General features: G+C 39.1%; 1 protein-coding gene across 1 annotated transcript in view; it reads left to right on the top strand.

The window, feature by feature from the left end:
- Nucleotides 1-19,728, top strand: part of LOC124545080 (translocation protein SEC63 homolog) — a 182,839-nt gene that overhangs the window by 154,701 nt on the left and 8,410 nt on the right. The window contains exons 14-15 of the mRNA XM_047123887.1: nt 6,142-6,267; nt 13,234-13,437. Of these exons, the coding sequence (XP_046979843.1) occupies nt 6,142-6,267; nt 13,234-13,437 (330 nt within the window). The remainder of the gene's footprint in view (nt 1-6,141; nt 6,268-13,233; nt 13,438-19,728) is intronic.

Genomic DNA, 19,728 nt, shown 5'->3' with positions numbered 1-19,728 from the left:
AGGTATCTTGAACAGAATGACCTCCTCAATGCCAACCAGCATGGATTTCAATAATGTCGATCATGTGAAAGCCAACTCGCCCTTTGCTCAAATGACACACTAAAGCTTGAGATCGAGGCAGTCAGGTAGGTGCAATGTTTCTTCATTTCCAAAAAGCATTTGACTCAGTACTGCACCTATTCTTATTGTCAAAAGTATAATCATATGGGGTATTAAGTGAAAATTGTGACTGGATTGAGGACTTTTTGGTAGAAAGGACACAGCATGTTATCTTGGATGGAGAGTCACCATCAGATGTAGAAGTAACTTTGGGTGTGCCCCAGGGGAATGTGTGTGGACCCTTGAGTTCATGTTGTATATTAATGACCTTACAGACATTATTAATAGTAAAATCGGGCTTTTTACAGATGATACAATTATCTGTAATGAAGTACCATCTGAGAGAAGCTGCATAAATATTCAGTCAGATCTTGGTAAGATTTCAACATGGTGCAGAGATTGGCAACTTGCTCTAAGTGTTCAAAAGTGTAAAATTTTGCACTTCCCAAAATGAGGAAAATAGTATCCTATGACTTTAATATCAATGAGGCACTGTTGAAATCAGCCAATTCATACAAATAGCTGGGTGTAACACTCTGCAGGGATATGAAATGGAATGATCACACAGGTTCAGTCGTGGGTAAAGCAGTTGGTAGACTTTGGTTTATTGGTATAATACTGGGGAAGTGCAGTAGGTCTACAAAAGAGATTGCTCACAAATCAATCATGCAACCCATCCTAGAATATTGCTCAAGTTTGTGGCATCCATACCAAATAGGATTAACAGGGGATATTGAACATATACAGAGCAAGGCAGCACGAATGGTCATAGGTTTATTTAATCTGTTGGAGAGTGTCACAGAGATCTCAAGTTACTGAAATGGCAGATTCTTGAAGACAGACAAAAAACTACAACAAGAAAGTCTATTAACAAAGTTTCAAGAATCAGCAAGGGATATACTACAACCCTCAAATATTGCTCACACTGGGATCGTGAGGATAAAATTAGAATAATTACTGAATGCACATAGGCATTCAAACAATTATTCTTCCCACACTCCATATGTGAATGGAGCAAGAAGAAACCCAAATAACTGGTACAATGGGATGTACCCTCTGCTACGCACCTCAAGGTGGCTTGCAGAGTACAGGTGCACAGGTAGATGTAGAAGATGGTGATGGGAAGATAATATTTTCTCTTCTTATTCTTAAGGATGTTTGTGAGATATTTTGATTTTAGTTCACATGCTAAGTCCATGACACTCCATAAACCTGGAGCACCAACCAACTCCACCCTTAAAGTCTGTTAAGTTCCACTGTAATGCTAGCTTGCTAGTGTGTATTTGAATCATTTTTCTATTAATTCCAGTGACATTTTGACAGTGTCCTTGAATCCATTTCAGTACAACATCTTCTAGTTTTGGCCATTTTGCATTCAGCAGACCTCTATTTGCACATTCAGTCTTCTCCTCCTCCACATTTTTGTTCCCCCCTCCTCCTTTGTCAGTCACAAATGCCAATAAATCTTTGTCCATAAAACTCTTTATGCGCTATTTTGTGTTTTCCCTCTGTTTAGGAAAGTAGATGGTCCTATTCTTGTAGCAAAGATGTATCCTTGCAGAAAAGCTATAAATATAAGAATTCAGTGGAATTATCAGTGTTCTATAAGCTCGGAGACCAGGAACTGAAACTGTATCTGGTATGTCAACCAGAGACCTCACCGTAAATGCTTCTCCAATGGGAAGTGCCATAAAGTTGGCCATATTGGCTCCCAATGCTTTGGTTTCTGCGCAGCTTTCCGTCCATAAGTCCAGCTGTCAGTAATGCAAAAAAGCACTTAGATACACAGAATTACCCAATAAAAATTTACTATTGCATTATCCTACATTTTCTTAATTTCTATAGGTATGCAGAGAATAACTTGAAGATCAAATGGAGTTAGAACAAAAACGCAGTGTCATGCTGCAACATACAATTTCTCTCTCTCTCTCTCTCTCTCTCTCTGTGTGTGTGTGTGTGGGGGGGGGGGGGGGGGGGGAGGAAGTGTTTCCAGAAAATAATTACGAAAATTTGAACAGTCCATTTCCTCACTTCTTCGTTGCCTCAGTCTTTTTGCCGCAACATTTCATACATGACTGGAAATTCTTTCTTTCTGCCATCTCACAGGCTCTATATCTTTTCTTCTCAATATACACAAACCTTCAGTTGTAAGCTGAATTTCCTCCATTCTCCCTGAATTTTAAACAAATTTTTCATTTTCCTTAGCAAAGTTTCATTCTAGTGACTTCTGCTTAACTTCATCTATCAAAAATACATTTATTTTTGTGTACACTAATGCAGATTCCAACACTGCCAGCACACACATTTATTAAATGTATATTTGCAGCAAAATGTACTGTTTGGCGTATTGCTCATATTGCTTCTTAATTGTATCTTCTTACATCTTGAGTCTCATTGACAAAATGCTTCATTTTGTGACAATAAAGTCTCACAGAATATCTCATTGTTTCCTTTCTTTCTTTCTTGTCACCCACCTCATCACATTATTGTAGCTATACTTTTTTCTCTTGAAATGTTTTTACAAGGGGAAGTCCAACTAAAACTAGACAGATCAGAAAAGTAAACTGTTTATTATTTCTAAGGTAGTCCCCATAACTGTTAATACATTTATCCCTTGTGAGACAAGACAGTCAGTGCCTTCATGGAAAAAAGGTTTGCGGTTCTTACAGAACCAGGACAGTGGCCAGGGGTGCACCTTATTGCCGAAAGCAAATTGACGGCCATGAATTGCTTTCCTCAGGACTCCAGAAATATGTAAATCACGGGGGCAGATGTTGGGACTTTGTGGAGCATGTGTAAGGGCTTCCTAGCAAAACTTTTGCAATGTAGTCTAAACAGCAAGCACACCAAAAAAGTCGTGATGACCTTTTTCTTTGTCTGCAAGTGCCCCACTGCTCATTGACCTTTAGGAACACGGTGCCACAACTAATTCACAGTGTTACATCGACACTTTGCAAAAATTGAAGCATGCTATCAGCAGCAAATTCTAAGTAATGTTGACGGAGAGCATCGTTCTGTTGCAGGATAATGATTGCTTGCATGTTGCCAAAGATGTTTCAATTATACTGCAGATGTTTTGCTTCAAAATCCGTACATATTCTCCTTACAGTCCTGACCTTTCCCATGTTTTTTCCATATTTTTGAGCACTGGAAAAAAAAAAGAAAATCATGCCCATTGATTTGCTTCGGATGCAGCGGGTGCATGCCTGGTTACAGTACTTCTGTAGGCAACTGAAATGATTTTCCTTGAAGGTATTGACCAACTTGTCTCACAATTAAATAAATGCATTAACAGTTACGGTGATCACTTTTGAAATAAAAAACAGTTTACTTACTTCCTTTAAACGCGCAAGTCAAAAGTTTCCAATCTTCTATAGAAACTGGCCGGATCACAGTTGAGTAGCCAATCTGAAACAATACGAACTTCTGCAATGACACTATGCTATTCTGTGACAGAATATGCATGTTTTGTTTGGTATAATTAGCATGTGCCAAACAAGAGGACATAGATCTCATTGACTCCTGCAGAATCGTAACAGGTTGCTTGAAAACCGCTCAAGTCGAATGACTTTACCACCTTGTAGTAAAAGCACCACCTCCTATTCAGAGAGAAATAGCTGTGAATAATGAAAGGAAGACAGTGGAGTAGGAAAGTACCCACCCTCTGTAAGAGCACAAACTGCACCCACAGCAATTGAATTCAAGGAGGAGTTTCCATAGAACATGGCACTTAGGATAACTACTAAAAAGCTGGGTTACGATTATGGAGGGCTACAGTCTACCTTCCCTCCGACTGGAAAAGGATTTCTGAAATGTTACCTCCTGGCTGTGATGAGGAATGGATGACTTGGAAATCCCTCAATGGACTGAGGTCTAGAGTTGGCAAATAAAAGGTTGCTTGGCAAGATGGAATTAACACTGGGCAAAATTGTATTCAGTGTGACTGTGGAGAAGACCAGACTGTTCAACATGTCAGCCTCTTGCACAGAAGATGAACTTCATCAAGGAACAGAAAATGCATTGGAAGTGGCTATGTTTTGGAAAAAAGTGATATAGTCATAACTGTGTATAATTTATACAGGGTGTTACAAAAAGGTACGGCCAAACTTTCAGGAAACATTCCTCACACACAAAGAAAGAAAATATGTTATGTGGACATGTGTCCAGAAACGCTTACTTTCTATGTTAGAGCTCATTTTATTACTTCTCTTCAAATCACATTAATCATGGAATGGAAACACACACCAACAGAACGTACCAGCGTGACTTCAAACACTTTGTTACAGGAAATGTTCAAAATATCCTCCGTTAGCGAGGATACATGCAGTCACCATCTGTCGCATGGAATCCCTGATGCGCTGATGCAGCCCTGGAGAATGGCGTATTGTATCACAGCCGTCCACAATACGAGCACGAAGAGTCACTACATTTGGTGCCAGGGTTGCGTAGACAAGAGCTTTCAAATGCCCCCATAAATGAAAGTCGAGAGGGTTGAAGTCAGGAGAGCGTGGAGGCCATGGAATTGGTCCGCCTCTACCAATCCATCGGTCACCGAATCTGTTGCTGAGAAGCGTATGAACACTTTGACTGAAATGAGCAGGAGCTCCATTGTGCATGAACCATATGTTGTGTCGTACTTGTAAAGGCACATGTTCTAGCAGCACAGGTAGAGTATCCCGTATGAAATCATGGCGGTGAATCGAGGAAGTATAGTACATACTGACGAAACTAAAATGAGCTCTAACATGGAAATTTAGCATTTCCGGACACATGTCCACACAACATATTTTTTTTATTTGTGTGTGAGGAATGTTTCCTGAAAGTTTGGCCGTACCTTTTTGTAGCACCCTGTATATGTTTTTGAGTCAAGAAATAATAATTTAACTGCCCCTTGTAGACCAACAGCTGAAAATATGGTGTGATGCTGCATGTTCTTTGTTGGGTGCATAAAGTCCAGTCTTTTTTCACACGATTTCGTATTTGCAATGTATCTATACTCTACATGCTTTTACAAGTGTGTGTCATCTTACTGTTGTAAACCTTACATCTTAACTCTTTGTACAAGCCTTCACCGGCCTTTTTTTGATTTCTGGCTAATTCTGACTGCTGTACGTGTGTCCCTTTTTTATCTGTCAATATTTTTATTCTTTAGTAAGTGTAATTGCTTGGTAGCTTTCTCGTGGATCATCACGGTGAAAGTGCCAGTAATTTCGGTAATTGTTTCTGTTCAAAGAAAATTATGCCATTACTGCATCAAATATTCCCACATTTTATCAATTTTGTTTGCGTATTGTCAGCAACCACTTTGTTTTGTCATTAAATTTAGGTTTTGCGCATGCCACATAAAATTGTGTTTTTGTGGGGTCTGGCTTTTCTCTGTACTACACAACACTTGTAATATATGACAACCAGTGCAAATTCACATTAACAACAATAACATCAAATACACATTATATTTTTGTAAATAAAAAGAAAGTAAGTTTTCTTTGTTTCGTAATATTTACTGCTGACAACACACTTAAATGCCCTTTTTACTCTTTGCCTTCAGGCTTGAAATCTGACAACAGCAGGACACCACCAGAAATTGGAACATGTGACAAACACTTGCTGCAACCTGTTATGTATACCTCAGTACATCACAACATAGAACAGTTATGTGTAGGAGCGATCCACAATATTGTCAGTGACAAAAATAATTGCAATAATAAAGCAAGTAAATAACTTTGTAATGAGACATGGGAAACAAGCTATTTTTTATAGCAAAATACCTGGTAAACAACCAAACCCTGTCTTTAAAATGTGTCAATAGAATCCAAACTTGCCTTTTAGTCCGTTGTTCAACAATTTTTGCTGCTGTTGTGGTGTACCTTCCGAGAGTACCACTAAACTATTTTTTCAGAACCTAGGTTACTGTTATTATTCAGTAACACTTACAAAACAGAGGAACATAAAACGATGTTTCATCTTTCATCACAATACTGTTCACCTTCATTTATGGCATTCAAATGAATGTTTCTTATATTGAATCTCTTCTTTTTGCAGGGTTCTTCTGTGGAAGATGATGACACTGAATGGGAGAAATTCCAGGCTCGATTGCATAAACGAGAAAAAGTTTTGGAGGGTAGAAGTAAGCAGTCTCATAGTGTGCACTGCCCATTTTTCCCAGAGGTGAGTTCATTTGAAATTAAGGCTGCAGAATAATTTTTAATTTGATAAATAAATGTTTAATATGTAAGTATTCAGAAACAGCATCTGCATAGTAATTTTATTTTCTATGTGCAGCATTAATTACACGACACGCATTACAGTTTGTTTGACCTAAAAGTGACTGAATGAAAAATAATAAATTTAAAGCAAAAACAAATTTTAGTTTATTTGTTCTGTTTGTTTGTCATGTAAAAATTTTCACTTAAAAACTAGAATGGCAAAAGACCAAATGCCGTGCAACTGCAAAAAGGATTGTAGTGCATTAAAAGGAATGTGATAGGAAGTGGGAGGTCTCAGATAGTAGTTGTAACACTGTAAATGTGAATTCATTGCTGCAGGAGGGATGCAGTGACATATGCGCGTACTATCAAAAGGCTGCACGTGCTACAGTGCTGTGTCATCGGCAGAGTGTGTGTAATATCACTGTCCTAGCCTGCCTTGACCCCCAGTCTATTTAAGGTTAACCAAGCTATGCTCAGACCCAATTCTTCATGTGTATTGCTACAGATCTTTGTGTTCGTAATTGGTTCCTCCTGAATGTTACCTAAATATTCCATGGAATAAAGTTGTGTTCAGTCTGCTGATCATGTTGTGCTTGTAAGTAATTGCAACATGGTTGGCAATCAGTGCGACCCTGTTGTCTGCACAAAGTTCTACTCTTGTTGGTCCTCCTTTTATTCACACAATGACTGGTGGTGTTACAGAGGACATTTTACATTGATTGGCTGAACAGCAATACACATTTGTTGCAGCATTGCACCACCAATCATAGGCACTGGACAATCAAGCTCAAGCACTTCAACCATTTGCTTCTGTTTTGTCTAGTCGGCATGCTCCTCAGTCTGTGTCACCTATTGTTTCGCCCTCCACAGCCCATGTGGTTTATCTACCTCCATTTTCTTCGTACAGTGAGTACATTGAGAAATGGGATGCACACAAGAAAAGTCTGTGACAAAAATTTCAAGCTTTTGGTATTATTGATGCTATTTTATGTTGTATCTTTTTTTTTTCCATCGATATTGCCAAGAATGTATCAAGTCCTATGTCAGCTCATCCCTTTGCGGGATCCATTCTCTTTAACATTTGACCAAATGTGTGAACTTCTTTCAAAATACTTCAGTAAGTGCACACATGTTATTTCATCCTGGGTTGGGTTTTACTGCTGTGGGAGGCAACCACATCAATCCAATCGAGCATGGGCGGCTGAACTCCATGGGTTAAGTAGTTGTCATTTTGCATCCGATGTGCCTAAAGTGCCATATGCTGATCAGATGGTGAGAGATACTGTCATTTGTTACCAAATTGAGTTATGGTGTGAGGTATCGGCAATCCAACTCTCTTCTCCACACAAATATTCAGATAGTTAGCAGGCGGAAGATATAGCCGCGGCAGTCCACACACATTCCCAGCATCACGGGGGCCAGCCTCGTTCCCAGCAGCAGGCGCATGAACAAACTAAACAGGCTAGTAGCCAACAGTCTTTGCATTCCATGCTTCCGTCCTGTGCTTATTGTTCCGTTAACTATGAGTACATAGCCTGCCCAAAATGCTGATCCGCCTGTCGTAATTGCAAAAAAAAAAAAAAGAAGGTCACATTGCTTCTATTTATTTGTAATACAAAAATTCTGCGGATATGGATGTAAACATTGTGTCAGTTAGTGATGTTGCGCCAAACAAGCTTTTCTTTGAAGTTATGGTTTTTTGTAAAGTTTTGTAAACTTGTTAAACTCACAAAATTACATTGACTTGGGCTCCCCTACACTTCTCCATGTGTCATGAAAGTTAGTAAGTTACAATAAACCGAGTATTCCTATTCTCCGCTAATTTTCCGCACCAATGACCTGCAAGTCAGTAGTCTCGTCACTTCATGCGCATGTTACCACCAAACCTTTTGCTCATCCTCATCTTTTTTGGGCCCATCTGGTTCCAGTGGCACTTTGGGAACAAGTCAAAGGTGAATTAGATTAACTCATGGAACCTGGCAGTGTTCGACTTATTGCATCAAGTGAATGGCCTATCCCTTTAGTTTAGCAAAGAAACCATTTTACCAGTTACACCTGCGCAGTGATTTTGAAGTTACTGTGAATGCACACTCAATAGTGGATACATTCCCAATACCGCACCTGGCCGAACTCTTTTCAAAGTTATCAAGTGGTCAATATTTCTCAAAAATTGACTTGTTGGATGCCTATTTTCCCCTTAGATACAGAGTCACGTCATATGTTAGTTGTCAATACTGCTTTTGGGCTGAACCAGTACTTGCAGTTGGATTTTGGAGCTGCGCTATTTTTCAGCCTTTATTTTTTTTTTTTTAACACAGCATCTATGCCAGGTTGTGCAAACTGTTTGGATGACATTGTAGTTTCCACTGCCTCCACTGAGGAACATTCACAAAATCTTCCTACCAATTTTTTTTTTTTTTTCCATCCACGCAGCCGGATTGAAGTGTAATTTAGAAAAATGTCAGTTTTTTCAACCTTTTGTCATTTATCTTGGGTCTGAAGTATCTCGTGAGGGTCTCAAACCCCTGCATCGGTATGTTTCTGCTATTATGTCTTTTCCAAGCCCTATGTCACTCGAAGAACTTCAAGTTTTTTTAGGCAAAGTCGTGTACTACAATAAATTTTTGCCTGGGGCAGCGACAGTCATGCAGCCATTACATGTGTTGCTGTGTGAAGGGACTCAGTTTCGCTGGTCGCCATTTTTAAAACCACATTTTCTGCCCATAAGATCATGTTACACTTTGCACCCTGCTTAGTGACTTACCACCTAGGCCTCAATTTGATCCTTGCGATGGACACTTCACAGTACTGGTTGAGGGTGGTACTGGCTCATAGATGTTCTGATGACACCAAGCAGCCTATTCCTTATGCCTCGAAAATGCTGACTCCTGCTCAGACTAAGTACTCTCAGATGGAAAAAGAAGCTTTCGGCATTGTATATGCTGTGAAGAAACTCTGTGTTTTTTCCCTACAGTACCAAATTAACACTTGGTCACCAATCACAAACTGTTGGTTTCCTCATTCAGTCCTTCTACGTTGTTACCAGATAAAGCAACACATCACATTGGGGTCTTTTCCTGTTGTATTACAACTACGAGATTCATTTTTGGCCTATGAATCAACACACAAATGCCAATGCTTTGTTCTGGCTGCTGGCAGGTCCAGATCCAGGATTTGGTGAGGAGGAATGGCTTTGTTTCCACATTGATGTTGCCACACACACAGTTGATGGTTTTCCTGCAACTAAAACATGGATAACAAAGTCTGTAGCTTTGGATCATGTTTTGCGGAAGGTCACAACATTCATACAACATGGTTGGCCGAATTCGCCACCTTCTCATGCGTCAGACCGCTCTGTAATTATTACATCTTTCAACATATATTCCCTTTTGTGCATGGCCATGGATCACTTGTCTCATCAGGCTGTGATCCCCCCAGTGCTTCGTTCAGAGGCTCTTCATTTATTGCATGCATATGACTGGGGTGTATCACACAAAAGTGTTGGCTCATCGACATGTGTTTTGGCCCAGCTTGGATGGTGACATTACCTGCCTGGTTACCTGCTGTTCACAGTGTGCAATGCACCAAACAGCTCCGCAGATATCATCGCCTCCTTTTCCAACACCACCGCGTGCATGGGACTGTAAACATGTGGCTTTCATTGACCCCTTTCTCAACCGTTACTTGCTGTTGGTCATTGACACAAAGCCTCATTTTTTGTATGTTGTGTGTTGTGTTTCCACGTCCACAACTGCCATCATCACAGCCTTACCCAAAAAAAAATTTCAGTTGAAGGCTTGCCCATGATGTTAGTGTCCGATAATTGTCCAAATTTTCACCACAAGAGTTTGTGGTATTTTGCAATTCCCATGATATCCATCACATCCTCGCTCCGCTGTTGTACTCACCATCTAATGGTGAGATGAAGTGCATAGTGCAGGTGTTCAAAACTCAGTTGGAAAAAGTAGGTTGCCAACTCTTTTGGGGTCGGTTTCTCTCCCTGTACCGTTTCATGCCATTCAGCAGAGCTACTTCATGGGCACCAGCCAAGGATGCTGCTACACCTCCTGTGCCCTCCACCTAGACATCAACTCGTGCAGCTGCTGCACCTCTTCTGCTCAAGTGTAGCTGTCTGGGCATGTGGTTTGAAACATCGCCCTAAATGGGTTTTAGCTTCATCACCAGATGCCGGGGACGGAGTCTCTGCGACATCTGCTCGGAGTACATCCCCGAGGCACCATGATCAGCTTCACTTTCATGTGGGTAGCCAGGTGCCCCCTGACGTCACACCATCGCCTCTGAAGCCATCCTCATTGGGCATCGTATCACCTGCTGCTTCCAGTTCACAATTGCACATGCAGGGGCATCAGTCGTCTGTGGCCGCACCAGCAGTTCCTCTATTGCTTCCAACACCATCATCAGTGATTCTATCACCATTTTCTGTGCAACCACTGATGCCAGTACCATCAGCACTGTGAGCAACATCACCAGAGCCGAGGCCCATGGTCGACTGAAAACATTTCAGGTGTAGTTGGTCTTGCCTTATGGTTTGACATGGGAAGGTGGGTGCAAAGTGTGTCCGCGCCTGAAGCACTTCAGACCATTTGCTCCTGTTGCAGCCTGCCACATTAGCCAGAGCCTAGTGAATGAGGAAGACTACATGAATGTCTCAAGAATCTGTGATCTCCCTAAGAGAAGAGGAGTGCAATGACGTGCGCATAATTTCAATAGGCAACGTGAATGCAGCAGTGCGATGTCATCCAAGAGGCACTTCAGACCTCTCTCTCTGTCTCTCTCTCTCTCTCTCTCTCTCTCTCTCTCTCTCTCTCTCTCTGTGTGTGTGTGTGTGTGTGTGTGTGTGTGTGTGTGTGTGGAGGGAGAGAGATCACTGTCAGAGCCCACCACAGGCCTAAGTCTGTTTAAGGTTAGCTGAGCTACACCCAGCATCAGTTCTCCAGGTTTATTACTGCAACTGTATGTGTACATAATTAGTTCCTGCTGAATGTTACTTAAATACTTTGCCCAAGTTATTAAAGCTTCCATGGAGTAAAGTTGTGTTCAGTCTACCTGTCGTGTTGTACTTCAGGGTTGGCACAAGTTTTGGGAAATCACGGAATTCGAACATGCCAGGGAAATCAGGAAATATCTGGGAAATTTGAAAAACAAACACTGGAAAAATCTTGTTTATGTGTCTCAGTAGATGAAATGGGTTGTTTACTGAGATGTCGTGCATCGTCGCTGGCTAGGTGCAGCAGGGTACGTGCGCCACTTCCCTGGTCCCACATTCTTACTACTTCTCCCCTTTCTACCACTCCCCACAGCTGTCAGTCATTGTTGCCACTACTTCTTGCTGCTTGCCTAGCAAGGCAGGGCTGCTTGCCTAGCAAGGCATGGAAACGTGAGGAGTGGTTTGTCTGGATCTGATTCTCAGAGACTGTTGACACAGCGGTCAAAGTCTGAACTATTTTGTGTGTGTGTGTGTGTGTGTGTGTGTGTGTGTGTGTGTGTGTGTTCCGACAACGGCTGTGGCTAAAAATTTGGTTGAGAGAGTGTGATTGTCTGTTCTATATGCCTGTCTGCAGCTCAGTGATCATCTTCACACAGTGAGTTGCTACTGATCCTCATTTCTATTGATTCTCAGAGTATTCGCAAATTATCTGTTGCTCGGATTGATCATTGTGGTCTTATTTTATCAGCATGGTGTCTGTGACATGTGAATGGCTGGCCACAAAAGTGGACTTCCGTGATGGGCCAAAACCGCAGGCCTTTTTGTGGGTATCTCTAATGGATCTGTCCTGTCATGTAGCTGATTTTTGTGGTTTATCTGTGGATACAGGAATGCGGTGTTCCTCGGCAGGTCAGAGGCAAGGGTGGTGGATTTCAGGGATTGCGACTGCCTTAACTGCAAGTACATTGTACATTTCGTATAAACATTTTATTTTTTCTAGTAAAGTTTTGACACTTCAAAAGTAGTTTATATGTTAGAAAGTATGGACGATAAGAAGAAGAAAATTGTGTCAGTTGCTGGCAGTTTGTACGCTATGTAGTCATCCATTTATGGAAGAAAAACCACACAATACCTGTAAAATAATAGACATAGAAGTAGGTAATAACTGACAATAAAAAACATAGTAGAACCAACATTTTATTGGAGGTCATCTATAATGTTGGTTTACATGACTTTTCGCTGCCTTATAAACTCCTTTCAAGAGGCCTACTTTTTTCTGAAGTTATTTCTGAAATCAGTGAAGATATTTTAAATCTATCTTGGGACTCCAAGGAAATGCGCATTTCTGTCACCAAACGTGTTTCGTTTTATTGAAATAAAATAACATCAGTGGTCTTAATGAAACATAATATACCATGTGGCTTGCTTCCTCCACCTAAAAACAATTCATTACAAAAGATGTTGGTGTTAGTACATAAGATTTTTGCTCACATGTTTAAAAATACAGAAGTCCTTGCATTTCTTTGTTAACTTATGTCTTTACTTGCCCTTGAGATCTCAAAATTTGTCAGGGAAAAGTGCTAAAACTTGTCTTCAAATCAGGGTAAGTTGTGGCAACCCTGTACTTATATCTAATTACAATAATTACCAACAGGAATTGCTAGAAAAATTCTCTGCACACATATGCATATTTATGTCATATATTCTTTATTTTAGAGAGGCAGTAGCAGCTGAACACAAGTGTTACGATGTTATATGAGAGAGAACCTTTTTATGAAAGTAAAATGTAGAATGTAGAAAGTAATTTATTTTGCAGGGGTGAACAAACATAAAGAGTAGTAGAAAATGTGATTATTATATGAAATGTACCCCATAAGGAGAAATAGAAACACTAGCTTTTTTGTTTTTATTTGTTTATTTTTTCTAAGAAAATTATTTTAGGCATTCAGAATTCATTATATATTTATTGTTACACAGGATAAACAGGAATACTGGTGGGTTTATATCAGTGATCGCAAGAGCCACACTTTACTAACTTCTCCATACCATGTGACAGCTCTTGTGGAGGAAGAGGAAGTGCAGTTAAAATTCACTGCCCCACGATGGCCTGGCATCTACACGTTCACTGTTTGTCTGAAGTCAGATTCGTATCTTGGCTTTGACCAAATGCAGGACATAAAGGTCAGTTCCATACCCAATCTCTATTTTGCAAACTTATCTACAACTATACTGCTTATTGAAAAATGATTTTCAGTGAATGAATATGTATTAGATTGTAATTTTTGTTAACTTGAGTAGTGGTACAGTAAGGAGAACAAACCAGATGTTTGTTCATGATATACATTTCTATTACCCTTCTTTTACTTTCATTGATGTTCATCTCATAAATATTTTCTATTCGGCTTGTCCTTTGCCATCTCTGACAGAATTACAATGTAATCGACAAACTTTAAAAATTTTATTTCTACCACATGATCTTTAATTCCATTTCTCAAATTTCTCTTTTGTTTCCTTTACTGCTTGCTCAATGTATTGGCTAATAACACAGCACATATACAACTTTCTCTCATTCGCTTCTGAAAAACTACCTTCCTTTCATATCTGTTTTTCCACCTTTACAACAGCAGTCTGTTTTTGGCATAAGTTGTAGATAGCAGTTTTGCCCTGTATTTAATTCCTGCTGTCCTCAGAATTTCAGAGAATATATTCTGGTCAACATTCTAAAAAGGTTTTTCTAAATTTGTGTTAAATATGGTTTGTATTTCTTCAGTCTGTATTCTAAGAAAAGTCAAAGGATCAGTATTGCTTCATGAGTTCTTAAATATTTGTCCAGAATCAAAATTTATTTTCCTGCAGATCAGTTTCTACCAGTCATTCCATTCGTATGTAGATAATTCGTGTAAATATTTTGTGAGCATGACTATTAAAATATTGGTTGTGCAGTTTTCATCCCTGACAGTAACTGCGTTCTTTGGTACAGGGACTATTACATTCGTATTAAAGTCTGAAGGTATTTTGCATGCCTCATATATCCACGAACCATGTTGAACAGGAAAAAATTCCACACTGTCTTTGAACATTAATAAAATATAACAAATAAAAGACCCTAATCAGTCAGAATGCCGATCAAAAACAGTCATGGCATTATGGAATGTTCGTGTGATTGTATGATTAAAATTTAAAATTCAGAATAAAAGAACATGTTGAATAGTCTTGCTTGTCTCGAAGATCTAAATAATTCTGAAGGAATGCTATTTCACTGTGTCAGATAGCTTATTTTGGCTTTGTTACATTCCATTGTGGATTTTTCATTGTTTGATTGTTATTTTGGCTTACGTATTTCAGTGCTCTTTCAAACTCTACTCACAATATTGCCTCGCTCATCTCATCTTCATTTACTTTCTCTTCTTTCCAGATAATATTGTCTTCACATTTCTTTTGTTTATACATCCCTTCTATTGATTCTTTCCACTTTTTAGCCTTCCCACTTTTGTGTAGCACTGGTTTGCCATCTGAGCTTTTGATGTTTTTACACTTGCTTCTGTTTTCTCCAAGAGTTTCTTCAGTTTCCCTTTAAGTGAATCTGTCTCGTCCATAGGCAAGCATACTTCTACAGATTTGCATTTCTCCTTTGGCCATTACAGTCCTGTAATTTTGCATTTCCTCTCGGTCTAAATTTTTAAGCATCCGTATTCTCTTTTGTCTGCTTCATTTTCTGTATTTTTGTGTCTTCTCCTTTCATCAATAAAATTTAATAACTAGTATGTTACCCAACGATTTTTATTGATCCTTGTCATTTTGTCTAGTTGTTCTTCTGCAGCTTTCACAATTGCCAATTGGTGACCAGTTGCAGTTGGTACTAACTCCGTGCACTGGCTCCTCAGATCATCTGAGCCTATTTCTGTCAGTTTTGCCTGATGTTCCCTTTGGAACTATCAACTACTTCTGGCATTGTCATCCCATCCAGGTTCTATCTACTTAGTTTTCTGTTTTGTATTGTTTCTTCGGCTTTAAAATGCATTTCATAACATACATTATAGTCAGATCCCACATCTGACTTGGGAAATGTTTTACAGTTTAAAATATGGTTTCTAAATCTCTGTCATACCACTACAAGGATATATACACTGTGGGACAACTAGGAAATTCAGGAAACACCTAGGAATTTTTTCATCTGGGAGAAAACTGGGAAAAACCTGGGAATTTTTTAGAATTCTGGGAATTTTTCATTGTTTTAGTTTTGAGTCAAATTTTTGTAATTTTGACTGGTAAGAACTGATACTCTAACAAAGAGTTTTACTGTAGCCCATTATTGGAAGATGTTGCAGCAATAAAACATAAATGAGAGAGAAACATCAATATAAAACTAAAGTTGAAAAGAAAATACACTGTTTACAAGAACAAAACACAGTGCGCACACAAATGTCCACCGACAGCAAATTTGTGAAAGATTTTAAGACAAAGACTACGTAATAGTTCTTAATAGCAAACTGCTTTCGATGAGCGTGGCTTCAAAAATGTTTAAATTAGGTTGGTTTGAGCAGTTGCCAGTGGGCTCATGTGAGTGTGCAGAGCTGAAGTCTCGTATTAGCAGAACCGTCTCCTGCATCTCACTGCCGGAAGTGTGGCTGTTAGCTGTATAAGCAGTAGCTGCAAGCAGCAACATGTTACCCAGAAAAATTATTTTTGCACACCTGTGCTGCCAGATTTGTGCTTGCACAGAGCAGTCAGAATTGTAAGTGGGAGAAGTCTCCATGTGACCTGCATTCACATTTCTTGATTTTGCTATTCTCTCTTTGTTTAGAGCTCTTGCATCAAATAAAAACAAAATCGATTTCTGGGGCTGGGAGCTACCAAATACTTTAAAATACATTAATATAACTATGGAAGACTAAAATATGTTATTAGTTCCAGTTCTCTGGTTTTATTTTATTTCCACATTATTGGCCACCAAACATTAATTGCTTTGCAGAACAATGAAGTTATTTTTATTGGTTTGCTAAAGAAACTTTGTTTTTATTAATCTTTTCCACAGAGGTAGTCAGTTTATTTGAACAAAGTGTTTCATTGCATACTATTAGCTACTTTCAACTGTTCTGTAAATTTCAAGTGCACATTTTCATTTTATGGCACATATTATGTCATAATAATGTTACATGATAATAAAGAACCAAACATGAGGTAATATAGTAATGGTACTCTAAGAAACTTGGCTTTCCGCAAACCATACTAAAAAGCTTTAACAGAATTTTACCTATCTGCCTTCCATGAAACACAATGCTTTTTGATTACAAGACATGTTTCAACATCTGTCTTGCACCTCCTCTAGGTTTGACATTATTTCTTCATTTGGGTTGTTTATGTGCAAGAAATTTATATTCCTACTTGCTAGGTTTTTGCAGTGCTATTTGGATGTTAGTTTGATCGGAAATGCTGCATACCAGTATTCCAGGGTACAAAAAAAAAAATCTATGTTAAAGTCACCACATAAGAAAATATTAGGGCACTTTGAACTGTAGAGTCTAGTTTTGAAACGATCATTGTGCCAAGGACTGCTTTCTAATTTTCCATTCCTTTTCTGGATAAGATATGATAAAAGCAATGGTTCTAAGTACAATAAGTCCATATGTCCCCCATGAACAACATGCCCTGTGGCATATGATCATTTGATGTCCCATCGCACACAAAGTTGCGAACAAAAATGCAACAAATGGTGTATGAGCAGAGTGTCATTGTAGCTGTGCATGTGCAGTAACGACTGACTTCTGGTGCTCTTTGGCAACTGCTTGAAATGAACCAACATCGAACATGTTGTGGGAAAATGTTGTGAGTGGTAGTTTGAGAAGCATTACTTTCAAAGTAAATTTTTTTGTTCGCAAGATGAATTATTTTACTTGTGCGAATGTGTTATGAGTTTCTTAAACCACGGAGTGTTTGACTCTCATTCATAACTTAACAATCTGAGGACCAGCCACTTAGAAAAAGACCAGACATTTATGTCATCATTTAACATTTTACTGATATCAATATAATGGAAGGAAACATTCCACGTGGGAAAAATTATATATAAAAACAAAGATGAGGTGACTTACCGAACAAAAACGCTGGCAGGTCGATAGACACACAAACAAACACAAACATACACACAAAATTCAAGCTTTCGCAACAAATTGTTGCCTCATCAGGAAAGAGGGAAGGAGAGGGGAAGACGAAAGGAAGTGGGTTTTAAAGGAGAGGGTAAGGAGTCATTCCAATCCCGGGAGCGGAAAGACTTACCTTAGGGGGAAAAAAGGACAGGTATACACTCGCACACACGCACATATCCATCCACACATACAGACACAAGTATCTGTATGTGTGGATGGATATGTGCGTGTGTGCGAGTGTATACCTGTCCTTTTTTCCCCCTAAGGTAAGTCTTTCCGCTCCCGGGATTGGAATGACTCCTTACCCTCTCCTTTAAAACCCACTTCCTTTCGTCTTCCCCTCTCCTTCCCTCTTTCCTGATGAGGCAACAATTTGTTGCGAAAGCTTGAATTTTGTGTGTATGTTTGTGTTTGTTTGTGTGTCTATCGACCTGCCAGCGTTTTTGTTCGGTAAGTCACCTCATCTTTGTTTTTATATATAATTTTAACATTTTACTGGCGCATATGTGTTTGATAGATCTTAAATGATACAAAAAAGACCGATATTGTATGTGAAAGCTTAGCTTTTCTTGTAACTATGCTGTATGTATACCGTATTTACTCAAATCTAAGCTGCACTTTTTTCTGTTTTTTGTAATCCAAAAAACCGCCTGCGGCTTAGAATCGAGTGCATAGCAAGCGGAAGTTCTGAAAAATGTTGGTAGGTGCCGTCACAACTAACTTCTGCCGTCGAGTATATGTAGCGCTACACAGGCATGCTTTGTAGGCACAAAGATAAATACTGGCACCAAAACCTCTGCGTCAGTAAATAAATTAAAAAAAAAAAAAGGTGGAAGACGAGCTTTTTTTTCTCCGCCCCGAGTTTCTACCACTGCATTTTCATACATTATCCAACGAAGTAAATACAAATTCCGTATTGTTCATCTTCGAATGTAGCAGAATTTCAATGTACTACGAAAATCCGACTGGCAAGACTGTTTGGGATGTTTGTCAATATAGCCAACTCTACGTCCTGAATTTTTTCCTACCTGTGAGAAGAGATAGTTGCTAATAGCAACATGATGAAATGTGAATTAGAAGCAGTATTCTTTTCACCATAAGAATTATACGAATATAAACATTTTGCTGTGTATTCTTCCGTGTTTGCTACTATCTCATTTAAATCCTGTCTGCCTAATATACTATGAAACTAGAGTGAGACAACAGCAAACGCAGAAGAATATACTTATTGTGTCATGTTTATATTCGTATTATTCTTATGCCTAATACTGATACAGTCAGAAATGGAGCACGGCAACTGACTAGATATTTAAATGTAAGATGACTCTAATTTCTGTGCAGAATTTGATGTACTAAAGAAGCAGCCGCAAAGATTCTCAAATGGAGAAAAAATTTCGCCTAACTCTCGTTCAGAACATGTTCTATCATAGGCAGTCTATTATTTGGTTCTTGTTGATCATTATCAAAGAAAGCAGCAGTGTAAGTAACAACAAATAGCAGTCTCTTGCCATTGCTTCGCTAATGAGACGATTCGCCTCTTTTCAGTTGTAAGCGGCGGTAGCACACACAAAAGCAAGCCATGCCGCGAGTTGCGACAGGCCGTAAACACGCACTAACAGAATGCGACAAACAATGCATGACACAGTATAGTAATGCATTTTCAGCTTAGAGTGACGTAAACACCTATAACAGATAAAACGGCACTTATCAGATCAAAGCAAAATAAGCAATCGATTCAAACCAGACGAAGTACGTGAAAAATTAAGGGTACCCGTATAAATACGGACGGAGCACCTGACTCATAGCAATGGCTACTTGGTAAAGCTTAACTGCTAAGCTTACGACTCGAACCAAACTACTGTAGCTATATCGTCATTCATTCGACCTAAATTGTGTCTCATATTACAATGGACCAACTTTGTTTCAATTTGGAGGTGCGGCGTAAAACTTTTCTCTCCCCTTGAATTTCGAGTCTCAAATTTCAGGTGCGGCTTAGATTCGGGAAATCTTTTTTTCCTTTATTTCGAGTCTCATTTTTCAGGTGCGGCTTAGATTTGAGTGCGGCTTAGAATCGAGTAAATACGGTATTAATTTAAACCATGAACTTTTCTTATTTTTGTGTTCATGTTACTTAAGTGATGTTGCTATTGGCTGACTATATTACATGTTCTATCCTCTGTGTATCTGCTGTCATTTGCTGGCAAGATAATGTGATGTGAGCTATGATTGGCTAACAAAGCGCATTGCAATCTCAATTCAATGCTTAAGAAAGTAATGTGCTGTGGTTGGTGGAATTCATATTTATATTTTCGTATTACAAAAATAT

This window comes from Schistocerca americana, chromosome 8 (assembly GCF_021461395.2).
Source record: "Schistocerca americana isolate TAMUIC-IGC-003095 chromosome 8, iqSchAmer2.1, whole genome shotgun sequence".
NCBI classification, from domain to species: domain Eukaryota; kingdom Metazoa; phylum Arthropoda; class Insecta; order Orthoptera; family Acrididae; genus Schistocerca; species Schistocerca americana.
The sequence above is the reverse complement of the archived record's forward strand: the minus strand, read 5'-3'. Positions and strand labels throughout refer to the sequence as shown.